Here is a 12,232-nt window from a genome sequence, read left to right as displayed (position 1 = left end):
TCAAGTATAATTTCTGTATCCAGGAAGGATAGAATTTCTAACTTATCCTGGGGAACAGTTCTGGGCTTTGCCACAGCATTTGCTAATTATTTTGAGTAACTGGATAGTGTTATTTATTCATAGCTCGGCAAGAAAGTACTATTGTAGGGGAAGTCTGTGCTGGAGTTGGAAACTCCATGTTTGATTAACGTGACATGCCTTGTCTTTCTTGCTTTGCAGAAAGGAATTCAGTGTTTCCTGGTAGTGGTTGCACTACTTTGTGTACCTTGGATGCTTCTGATTAAACCACTAGTCCTTCGCCATCAATATTTGAGGAGGAAGCATTTGGTGGGTGTATTTCTGTTGCTGAAAGTTACTAGATTTTTTTTTTTTTTTTAAAGATCAGGGTGATTCCTCATTGGATATAATGAGTTGTACATAAGTCTCTATTCTCTTAAAATGCATTTGTGGTATATCCCAGCATGAACACTGAACCTGCTGAAATGAAAAAAGAAAACAAAGCAAAACTTGTAAATGCTGCTCAGACACCCAGATTCATCTTTGAGTAGCCCAGTTAGAACAAGTCATAAGGTTTTACCTTTCCTGCTCATGCTTTACTCACGCTGTGCTCAGCAAAATCCCAGCCTGGGCCTGTCTGGATGCAGCATCAGCCAAAGCAAGGCTGTAAGAGCTGCAGACGGTGAACCCACTCATGTGGTTTGCCTGGGCAACCACAGGGCTGACGCTGAGACGTTTTCTTTTAAAACAAGACCGTGATACTTTCACCAACCAAAACATCCGGGGGAAAAGATTTGATTTAAAGCACACTGACTTTTTTTCTTTTTAAAAAGCAGCATGCATATTTGTGTTTACTTAATGTATGTGTGTGTGCATCTGGATTACATACACACTGAGGTTGCCAAATGTCCATTTCTGGCTATGCATTGAAGCTGACCTGTTACATTTCCTGGTCAAGTCCGAAAGATCTTGTTGCATGACTCATATATGGCTGTTAGAGTGTTGCTCCTATTGGAGAGCAGCTGAGTTACAAGACCCTCCTTCTCCCTTTCTGACCATCTTCATCCTTCCATGTCCCCTCCATTCATCTCCCCTTCCACCCCCTCCCTCTTTTGTTTCCTCCTCCCTTCCTCTTTTCTTCCCTTCACTATCAGGAAGGGCAGCCTGTGGAGGCCCCAGTCAGCCCAACCCCGAGCCAACAGGGACTAGAGGCAGCAGCGGCTGCAACAGTGAGTGAATTAAAACCAGCAAACCATCACATTTTGTTTAAAGAGGTGGCAAACAGTGCAGCAGAATTCTTTTCAATTATATTGAGAGTGTGGGACATGTGCGCTCTTGGAAAGTATGTCCTTGTTACTCGTTGAGACGATGACAAGATTTCCACCTCTTAGGAAGAGATTCCAATATCATCTTTACCATTGGTTTGCTAAGTTTCTATTCCACATGTAAGTGCAGTCATGTCTGTGGAAGCAAGGTGGTTGTTATACCCTCTCCAAGTCCCATCATCTTCATCCAAGAGGGCAGCTCTTGGACTCATCCATCCACTTTCATGTATTTTTGTGACCATGTATTGGATGAATTTTTTTAACATGGAGTGAGAACATCTCTGTGACTCTTGAGTTGATTTCCCTGCTCTTTAAAGTTCTGCTTCAGAGTGATGCTTGGACACTTGGTCCATCTTAGCTGTGTCTTACTCTCTTTCCAGTGGAAACATATACGTGTCTACTTTTTTGTGAGAGACTCAGAAGCCCTGGTGTCCTTAGCTGTTTGTTCATTGAGACCTCCTCCCTGCCATGTGTCTCCTGTATACTCTGCATCTGCTGTAATAACTGAAGTCATCTTCTGTTTTGATCTTTCCTTCTTCTCGTCCTGGCTCATGATTCAGTAACAGCACTTTGTATGTTAAGCATTTCAATATTTGTCCTTAAAACATGTCTTAACCAAAATCATACAATGTACTGATTTCATAGCCCAGTCTGTTCTAGGTACTGAGTCAATAAGATTTTTTTAAAATCTCGTCAGTAATGATTATGCTCATGTACTATTGTATTCTACTAGCATCACACGCCTTTAAATAAATGAAATATTTAGATGGATGACCATTTCCATTAGGTGTTTCTGATCAGAAAAACTGCTGTAATCATCCTTCTAAAAACTAGTATAAAAGGGCTATTATTTTGGATCAGAAGATATTTAAATGTTGCTGCTTAAAATTATTTTCAAGTGGGGACTCTCTCCTTTCTTAAGAGAAATTAAAAACTACCTTAAGCACATATTCTCTGTGTATCGGCATTCTTTCCATGTGCTCTTCTTTCTGCTAGTCTCAGTTTATTTAAGATGGGCTTCTGCTGATCAGTCCTAATCCTTATCAATCCAGCATCTTCTTGTATGATACTATCCAAGCTAAAAGTCCCCAATCTAGAAACCGGCACATTCAGAGGTTCTTCTTAGCCCACTGGTTCTTTAGCCAAACATCTGTTTTTGGAGAGCAACCCAAAAGCTTCAAGACAATCATTCTACAACAGGGGCCCTGGATTCTTGACCTCAGAGGCTGAGGATGTGAACACTGATCTGTTTCTGTTCTCTTCTCTGTCCTCTTGGTTGTCTGTAAGCAGTGTTTCACAGTTTGTTTTTTCTTTTCTTCTTTCTGCTGATGTGTGTTTCTCATCTTCCTTCCTGTAGCTCATACTCCCTCCCTTCCGAATGGACAGGTAGTAGTGTCTGGCTGGGAGGCTTAACCTGTCTGCCCCTCACTACATCTGCCCATTGGGGAAAGCTTCCGGAATGACTTTCTGCTTTAGGCCTTAAAGCCTGAAGCCTGCCTCCTCAACCCTCAGACCCATCCCCGTCCTTTGGAGTTCTCTCCTGTCACCAGTGTTGTGCAGAAGGTACCCCTGTGTTGCCCTTTTGGCCCACATTTTGAGAGATCTCAGGTGTAATATCTTCATGACCTGGAGGTGCCCGGGGCTTCAGTGGTTCCCAGGTATGACCACACATAAGAATGACCTGGTGAACTTTAAATTTGTTTCTTGGGGCACTAAAACAAAACAGCTAAGTGGAAGAAGACATAAAGATTGCCCATAACACCATGACCCAGACAGCCCACTGCTGACATTAAAAAATAAAATTGAGGCAACAGGTGCACTTGGTTAGAGATGCAAATAGTACTGAAAGTGAGAGCCTCCCTGTTCCCAGCCCTCTGCCTCCCAGGGTATCATTGACATCTGGGGGGATTTTGCCTTGCATTTTTTTCTGCATAAACCAGCATATATCTATCATCTATCGATAGAAATATGTATATGTGTATGCACATATATATAAATATATATATAAAACACAGTATATGTATATATACACATTAGCAGTTGTGCTTTAAATTTGAGCACTCTTCTGCCCTTTGATTTATTAAATTTTGAGGTGATACTCGATCTTATAGTTGCCTAGTGTTCCATAGAACATTCTGTTGGATGTACTAATATTACATAATCGTTCTCTTGTTGATGGTCATGTAGATTGTTCCCAATTCTTTGCTATTCCAAATAACATAGAAAACAGCCTTATCCATGTATCTTGATAAAACTTCACATAGGCGTAGATGTTCCCAGCAGTGAGATTGCTGTCTCAAAAGGTGCATGCATTTTTTGTGCATGCCTTTTCAATTTTGAGGGACAGTTAAAACAATCACACAGTGTGTCCTTGAGAAAAAAATTTTTTTTCTTGTCATTTGCCTTTTTAGGGCCACACCCACAGTATATGGAGGTTGCCAGGCTAGGGGTCTAATCAGAGCTGTAGCCGCCAGTCTACACCACAGCCATAGCAACTCAGGATCCAAGCCGCGTCTGCGACCTACACCAAAACTCACGGCAACACCAGATCCTTAACCCACTGAGTGAGGCCAGGGATCGAACCCTAGTCTTTATGGATACTAATTGGGTTCGTTAACCACTGAGCCACGATGGGGACTCCAAAATATTTTTTTAAATATGAATTTTCTAGACCCCACCCCAGACCTACTTACTAAACTGATAATTTCTGGAGGCGATATTTGAAAATCTCTATTAAATGAAATTCTGCTTTCAAGATGATTCTGATACCACTGGTTCTCTGACCAGCATGTGAGAACCACTGCTAGAAGACTAGAGAGAGAGTTTGCCCAACCCCTCAGGGTTGATGGTTATATGCTGTGGTCAGAGGTGCACACCGCAGCTGAAGCTGCAAGCAGGGACCTTCAGGTGGTTGACCAAAGCCACTTGCATTTGGTTTGTGCTGCTGCTCGGAGGCCATTTTGCAGGAGAGCCGACTTTGAACTCTTGCCTTGTTTAGTTCCCCTAACAGAAACCACATGAAGTAGGTCTAGGAGCTGTTTCTTCAGCTCCTTTTCACTCTGTGGCATGTTAACGCTAATTTTGGTATCTGTCCGTCGTAACCCCAGTTCTTCCTGTTTTTTTTTTTTTTTTTTTGTACCCAACAAGTCCTTTTGCCTCAACAAACCCAAACTTTTCCAAATCAGGTTGACTTAGAAATTCTGATTCTGGAAACCCTGCATTTGGGGAGCGAGGAACAGCAAGCGCCCAATCAGCATCTGCCAGCCGGCCTGTGAAAGAGCTGTGTTAACACTCCAGAATCCTCCAGTGAAGGAAAGGAGCCTTTTTTATTTTTTTTTTAATTCCGTATTCTGTAGCTACAGGCCCATGTACATTAAGCTTTTTTTTCCCTTTGGTGACCTAGGAAGTCCTTTGTTCCTGGGCAGAGACCCAGTACATTTCAGGGAGAGGTATTGCTGGAACTCTTGGGCTCCTGTTGAAAGCGTATCAGACCAGGTTGCAATCACCATGCCATTTGGCTCCCCACCCTCTTAGAAAGTCTAATCTTTAGTTCCAGAAAGACTTGGGCCATTGAAGTCTTTACAGATAAAGCTGCGCTTGTTAGGAGAGTCTGTTCGTATTAAGCTTTTCATTCAAGCAGGATTCTCAGTTGCGTTGGCCAAGGCGTCTCCTGATGCAGCAGGCACAGCCTGTTACTTCTGATCAAGATGAGGTGGTAAATGTAGTTGGGGTGGGGCCTGGGCGGTGGTGGCTGGGGTGGGAACAGAGGTTTGGTCTTGGCTTGGCTTGTTCGATGACTGGGTTTTGTTTTTGTTAGAATACATGCTTTTCAGAGGTTTGTATGTACTAACCATCGCCGTTCCCCACCTCACAGAATGTCACATTTAAAGCCCAGGCAAATTCTACTCTTTCTGTTCATCTGTGTAGGGAACTCTCAACTTTGGTGGGATCAGGGTGGGCAACGGACCGACAGAGGAGGATGCTGAGATTATTCAGCATGACCAGCTCTCCACCCATTCAGAGGACGCAGAGGAGGTAAGATCAGTGGTGCGGGCTTCCTCTCCTTCCACCTTGGGTCAGCCCTAGTCTTGTGTACCTAAGTGGCCTCACTCCTGTCCACTCTTTGAGACATGAAAACACTAATACTGAGGGTCAGCCTGCCTTCTGGACCTCTTAGGGCACCACAGCTCTTTCCAGTGGCCCCTGCTTTAAACTCCAGGTGTTGCCTGCAGAGTCTGCAGCAGTCTTGTTCTGTTTGTCCGGCTCCTTGGGTTCCAAGAGGCCCGCAGGACTCTGCGTGCAGATCTCAGGCACGGCCCACTCTTCATCCTTTGCCCCCCCCACCCCCCACGAGTGTTCCACTTGGAACTGTAATCAGTGGTACTTTTGAAGTCCTGTTCTATTCATGTGCTCTTGTTGCAGATGTTTTATTTGAGCCTTAAGAAAAATGGCATTTGCTTGCTCTTTAGAGGGAGAGTGAAGTCGAGCCAAGCTAGACTTTTCCTTACGCCACCACCTGCAAGCTCAGATTTTTAAAATCCAGTCTCCTTGCCTGACTGCTCATACTACAGAGGCCCTGCACTGAACTTTTGAACCTCATCTAGTCATTATGTTCTTTTTAAAGCAAATAGAATAGGAGTTGAGGACCCAGGGGACTGGACTTTGCAGTCTGACCACGACTGCCATGTATATGACTTTTTAAAAAAGAAATTGCAAGGCTTGGGATGCCTAATAAGTACCTTAATGCTCTAAATCCTGCTGATTTTGCTTTCTGTGTATGCTGCGGAGGCTTGCCTCCAACACGTTAGACCATTTAACGTTAACAGACCCCACCCCAAACAGAGAAACAATCCGTAGCCTTGTGCTCGTGACTTGTAACCTTGTGTGTGGCGCGGCTTCCCACTAAGTGTGAATTTGTGTTTTCAAGCCTACCGAGGACGAAGTGGTAAGAAACAAGCTGGCTTTGGCTTCATGTTTATCTGGGGCTTCTCTTCCCGTCCTTGTGATCACTCTGCTATTTGGGGCCACACGTGACACCCATGTATCCTGCATCTCACTGGCCATTTATAACCAGTTTGTGAACCCATGTTCTGAAAAAGCTCATCTCCATTAACTGCATCTCATGTCAGTCACCTCTGTCTTTGTTTCATTGACTTTGCTGATCTAATGCCTTGAGAATGGCTTTACAAGAGCTACAAGTAATGTCTGCACTGGCATTCTTGAAGTGACTCCCCTTGGGAGTGAAATCCCATTGGCCTCTGCCTTCCTCTCCTGTGATGTTATGTATGGTCGCTCTACCCCTGGGAGTAACAGTTTCCTCCCTGCTCCTCTGAGTGCTTGCGAGAAAGCTAACCCTTCCTCCCTGTCCGAGATGCAGCCAGCCTCTTCCTGCTGCCCTCATCGGCTTGATGCTTAGAGTGAGAATGCTGGACCTTCGCTTGGGGTCCGCTTTACTTCCCTGTGACCCAGTTGGGAGGTAGACAGCTTTCAGAAGGAGTCTTTGCCTCTCCGATGCATCCCAGGAAAAATAATCCATCTGCGTGAAGGGAGTTCATATTATACCAGCACAGAGAGTAGAAAGGAAATTGGCTAAAGATTTAGGCCTCAGCCAGAGTGGAAGACCTTCTAGCTCAGCAATAATTCATTTAGCAATATACAAATTTGAATTGGATTTTTAATAGGACATGCTGCACTGTTTGCATCTTCCTCCGAAACCTCTCTAAAATACCTCAACCTGCGAACCCTCCCCTTTCCTGGCTTTCCTGGGCCTAAGCGGACAGTGGGATGGGAATGGGAAAAGCTTTGCTGTTCTGTGTGAGGGCAGACAGCCCTTGGTCTTCCCAAAGGCCAGGGAGGCTCCTTTCCTGGCATCCAGGAACGTCTATGTCCAGGGCCACTCCTCTGCGCACGGTTGCAGCCTGAGCCTCCTGGAAGGGCCTGGCGGGAGTGTGTTCATGTTAGTGCGGAGCCCAGCCTTCCCAGGAGGGCCGCCTCCGGCAATAGGGCTCTTCCTAAATGTCTGTCTAGTTGAGCACCAATGCCCTGGTCCTGTCAGCACAGTCCTTGTTTGTAGCCATGTCCCAGGGGAGTTGACATCCAGATGAGACGGATGGGAATTCGGCCTCCGCAGTCTCGGCCCCCCAGCTCCCTCAGAGGTTCAGTTTCCAATAGCTTCCTAAGTAGTTAGAACATTTTACCTTCGTTAGGCACATACGTGGTCTAGATCTCTTCAGCCAAATTCAGACAACTGTCACAGTGACCCAAATACGCCACAGGTGGAAGCAGCGGTCCCTCTCCCTGGGGGGCGCTCAGTCCAGCTGCAAACAAGAGCCAGGCCAGTTGATTGGGAAATCCTTGAAGGCTGTCACCATTCAGCAAGGGTCAGCGGGACCTCTCCCTACTGTGTCATCTCACCAGGTACATTCCTCCAGCCCATCCATTCATTCACCTTCCATGTGCCAGCCACTCTTTTTAGTGCTGTAGGAACGGAGAGGAGAAGTCATAGTCCTTGCCGTCAAGGAACTCCCAGACAAATTGAGACAGTCTGGGTGGCAGATGCTGTGATCAGGGTGTGCCCAGCATGCTGTGCGAGCAAAGAAAGAGGACATGTAACAGACCCTGGGTGGGCTGGGGGATGTGGGGGAGGAGACCGGGAAAGGATTCCCTAAGGAGGTTATTACCAAGGTTAGTCTGGTCAAGAGGAGTCTCTGTGGAGGGAAGGAGGGGATGCAGACCCATCGGTATATACAGTTGTCATAAGGACACAGGGGCCTGTGTTAGAGGGACACATTTGGGGGATAAACATGTATTCAGCTTGGCTGGAGCCAAGAGTCGGGGGTCAGGGGACTGGTGAGAAGTGCGACTGGAGTTTGGCAGACACCTGCCGTCGCAGAGTGTTTGGGTAAGGAGGAGCATCAGAGGGCGGTGAAGCTGCAGGTAACAGAGTGGGTGCCACTGCTGAGATACCCTAGTGGAGGTGGGAGAGGATATACTGGACGAGGAGGGACACAGTCTGGAGACTAACTAGTCTGATGGGAGTCAGGAAAGAATTGAGAGGCCATGTGCAGTGGGAGTTGGAAAGGAGGGAACCAATATGAGATTAAGGAAGTAAAAGCTACAGACCTCAGTGCCTTCATGAATGTAGGCAGTCAGAGCGAGTGACTTCCAGGTTTGGGTGCCTGGGCACTAGTATGACCTCTAGTAGACATGGGACAGGGTGCAGAAGTAGGTGGTGGTGGGGTCAGACGAGAGCAATGAGTTTAGTTTGGGAGGAGAGTTGGAAGCTCCTGTGGTGCAGCAGGAGGTGACGGGGCACAACGGGTTGAAGACAGGCAGTGCAGAAGTGGTGTCCATTGGGGGGGTCCCTCCATGGCCGCTGAAGGCCTGAGCGGCAGTGCTACAGGAGACGTGTGAGGGCTGAGGCAGGAACCCCCGCATTGAGGGAGCAACCAAGGTGGAGGCTGAGAAGGACCGTCCAGAGAGGTAGGAGTGTCTCAAGGCGGGGGAGGACAAGGTGATAGAGGCAGACACTGCAGAGGCTCAGGCAGGACGCAGAATATCTGTTAGACCCTCCAGGCCAGAGGGGAGGGCGAGCCACCAGGGAGGTGCGTGGAGCCCAGAGGGCAAATGCCAGGGCCAGGGCGCAGGAGGAGGAGGCGCAGCCGGGCCGTAGTCTGACAGGGCGTCTGCAGCGGTTCACGGTCAGTCGCAGCTACTCATGGGGCAGTGACAGACTCCCAGGTGCTTGGCTGGTCCTCCGTTAATTCTCACCCCACTTCTTGTTTTCCTCCAACGTGTAGGTAAGAAAAGTTGCCGAGGGTTACAAAGCAGGAAGCCGGGAATGGTGGAGAGGAGAAAGAGAGGGAAGCTTCCTCTGCCATCTCTGTGCTTTTTTTGTTAATGGGAGAAATTCAAGGTGGAGTAAAAATGCTGAAAGGGGCTGGTTCCAGGGGCGCCCCGCAGTCACCACTTTCGTTGAGCTTTGGGTAAAGCTCTGTGCTCCTTGGAGCCATGGTCCTGTCCTTCCTCAGCACGGGCTCTGGGGTGACAGCCAGCAGTGATGGCCAGAGCTCTTAACAGCATTGTTGGGGTACCTAGACTCACCCTGGTTTTCATGGTAACTAGGAGGCTTGAAGAACCTGTTTCGGAAGAAAAACCCAGAAATACTCTGGGTGTAGATAGTCAGAGGTAAGGGAAAAGGGCGGTCGCCCAGAGATGGCGAGTTGGAGCTGGCCTCTCTCCCCACCAGCACACCCGTGAGGCCCTGGCTGTTAGTGCCTTACCCGCCAGCCCTCCTCTCCTGCCCTCGTGTGATTTCTCAAGGCAGTTCTTTCTGGTATCTTTTGGGGGTGAAGTCATGTGAGTCTGGAAAGAAACTGGTGAAAAACAGACTCTGGCCTGTGGCAGGGCAGGCTGGGAGGCCCATTAGGCAGCAGGCCTCTGCTCTTGGGGGCCTTGTCTGGGCCGGGTGGGGAGGCCCCAGGGAGGGGAGCAGCCTCCTGGCTTTCAGTGACTGTGGCTCCCGGAAGAGTGAGAGGCCAGGAGAAGCACCTGGCACACCAAGTGTGGCACCCAATGTGCTTCTGCAGCCGAGCTCAGAGCAGTCCTAGGAGGAAGCTTCCGGACGCTCGCTCCAGTCCCTGCCCTTTGTTCCGGAAATAATTTTTGATGTTGAAAACTGGAAGAAAGTGAGTGAAGAAGAAAACAAAAACAAAATAAGTGTCCTGTTTGGTCTTCATCAATTTGCCCAAGTAGGAATTTATAAAACTTTAGGAGTTCCTGTCGTGGCGCAGTGGTTAACATATCCGACTAGGAACCATGAGGTTGCGGGTTCGGTCCCTGCCCTTGCTCAGTGGGTTAAGGATCCGGCGTTGCCGTGAGCTGTGGTGTAGATTGCAGATTCGGCTCAGATCCCAAGTTGCTGTGGCTCTGGTGTAGGCCTGTGGCTACAGCTCCGATGAGCCCCCTAGCCTGGGAACCTCCATATGCCGTGGGAGCGGCCCAAAGAAATAGCAAAAAAAAAAAAAAAAAAAAAAAACTTTTGCCAGAATGTCACTGCCAAAAGAATGTAATCTTTTCAGAAGACTCAAAAGTAAAAGGAGGTGATCTTGCTGCCACCATGTTGTAAAAATTAGTGGCTGCAGAGGTTTAGTCTTCTCCAGGCAGTTCCAGCCTGGTGGCTTGTCCCCTGACACGCAGCCCCAGGAACAGCCCTTCCTGCTCTCCTGGCTCATTCAGAGCAGGGGCTTTGCTCTTGGGCACTGAAGGCAGAGGTCAGCAGAGCAGGTGCTGCCCGGCAGCTGTTTTCTCTGAGAGCACTTACCTCGAGAACACTTCACGCCTGACCTGACCGCCCAGCGGGAAGGAAAAGCAAATGCGTTGAGAAGGACTCATTAGGATGTAGTTCGTTAAAATGTAGTGTATTGAGAGGCCGTGGGGTGTCCAAGTTGGGGGCTGGGCCAAGCGGGATATCTGGGGACGATGGCATAGCTGAAATCCCCACCAGGGGCTCCTGGTCCAGGTTGCTGTTAGTGCCAGTGCTCAGACCCCCACGCATTCCCCTCCCAGCCTTATAGCTTCTCTCTGGTTTCCTCCCATGACAGTTCGACTTTGGAGACACCATGGTCCACCAGGCCATCCACACCATTGAGTACTGCCTGGGCTGCATCTCCAACACCGCCTCCTACCTGCGGCTCTGGGCCCTCAGTCTTGCTCATGCTCGTGAGTATATTGCTCTCAGGTCAGAACTATCTGTCTCCCCTTCTCTGCACACTCCGGGCGGGAGGGGATGGGGGCGGCACAGCTTAAAGAGATCAGAAATTTCGCAGAGGCTCTGGAATTACTGACTCCTAAATCCAGGGAGAGTGATGTCCAGAGGGGAGCATCAGTGCTTTGCCAGCCTAGCTGGTAAGGCCGCAGGAAGCCAGGGGTGAGGAGCATGCGGTTGAGGGAGGGCAGAGCAAAATGCAAGGTGCAACGGCGCCCCGGCCCGACTGAACCGCCCGTCGTGTCTCTCCTCGCTCCCCAGAGCTGTCTGAGGTGCTTTGGACCATGGTGATCCACATCGGCCTGAGCGTGAAGAGCTTGGCAGGAGGTTTGGCGCTGTTCTTCATCTTTGCCGCCTTCGCCACCCTGACCGTGGCCATCCTCCTGATCATGGAGGGCCTCTCAGCCTTCCTCCACGCGCTGCGGTTACACTGGTGAGGGGCAGCCCGGGGCCGGGGCCGTGTCCTTAGCTGCACTATGCACTGAGGGTGGTTTTACTTCTGTCCGGACTCCAGGGACGCTAGGAAGTGTCTGGTTTCACATCCTTACCCCCAGGGGCCTACTTGGTAGTGAGCCTCAGGAAATGTCCATGGAAGAGCACAGCTCACTTTCCTGGCCTCCGGCAGGGTTCTCTGAAGAGTGCTGTCAGAATTCCTCTGTTGTCTTTAGCCTTCTTTGTTGCTTTTGATTATGGCTTAAAAAATCTGCTGGGTTTTATTTGTTTATTTGTTTGTTTGTTTGGGGGTTTTTTGTGCTGGCATGTAACTTTCCTATCTTCACAGCAATGAAAGCAGCTCTGGAAGAGATTCTAAGTCCAGGAAAGTGCTAGAGCACACTGTGCCCTCATTTTCTCCTCTTATTCTGGCATCATGCCAGTGTCTCTGGGTGGGACGCCTGGCAGCTCTCTATGCGCAGGGGGTTCCTGATCCCACAGCATGTAGCTCAGTATGCGGAAGCAGCTTCTTCAGGAGGGCAGGTTTTGGATTTCTTAGGGTGTGTGTGTGTGTAGTTTGTGGCTCTTAATGGTTCTGCATGGAGATTAGCTCAGTCACAGGGAGTGGGAGAGCTGGGATCTGGTCTGGACTGTGACTCCATGACCTCAAGATAAAGTTGCCAGATTTAGAAAATAAAATTCCAGAGCATTC

The 12,232-nt window shown here is 48.6% G+C and overlaps 1 protein-coding gene across 9 annotated transcripts in view; it reads left to right on the top strand.

Annotated features, from left to right (window-relative positions):
- The window catches only part of ATP6V0A1 (ATPase H+ transporting V0 subunit a1), a 55,734-nt gene that overhangs the window by 36,315 nt on the left and 7,187 nt on the right, over positions 1 to 12,232 (top strand). For 4 of the 9 annotated variants that reach the window (XR_001299858.2, XM_013980945.2, XM_003482977.4 and 1 more), the window contains exons 17-21: positions 220 to 327; positions 5,250 to 5,357; positions 6,250 to 6,267; positions 10,925 to 11,042; positions 11,350 to 11,521. Coding sequence is in view for 7 of the 9 variants with exons in the window: in XM_013980945.2 (XP_013836399.1) it covers positions 220 to 327; positions 5,250 to 5,357; positions 6,250 to 6,267; positions 10,925 to 11,042; positions 11,350 to 11,521 (524 nt within the window). In the remaining 2 variants the exon portion in view is untranslated. Of the gene's footprint in view, positions 1 to 219; positions 328 to 5,249; positions 5,358 to 6,249; positions 6,268 to 7,597; positions 10,328 to 10,924; positions 11,043 to 11,349; positions 11,522 to 12,232 lie in introns of those variants that run through there. The other 5 variants (XR_001299859.2, XM_005668802.3, XM_005668803.3 and 2 more) reach the window with 2 other exon arrangements.

Source organism: Sus scrofa, chromosome 12 (assembly GCF_000003025.6).
Source record: "Sus scrofa isolate TJ Tabasco breed Duroc chromosome 12, Sscrofa11.1, whole genome shotgun sequence".
NCBI classification, from domain to species: domain Eukaryota; kingdom Metazoa; phylum Chordata; class Mammalia; order Artiodactyla; family Suidae; genus Sus; species Sus scrofa.
This window is presented reverse-complemented; position numbering and strand designations above follow the sequence as displayed.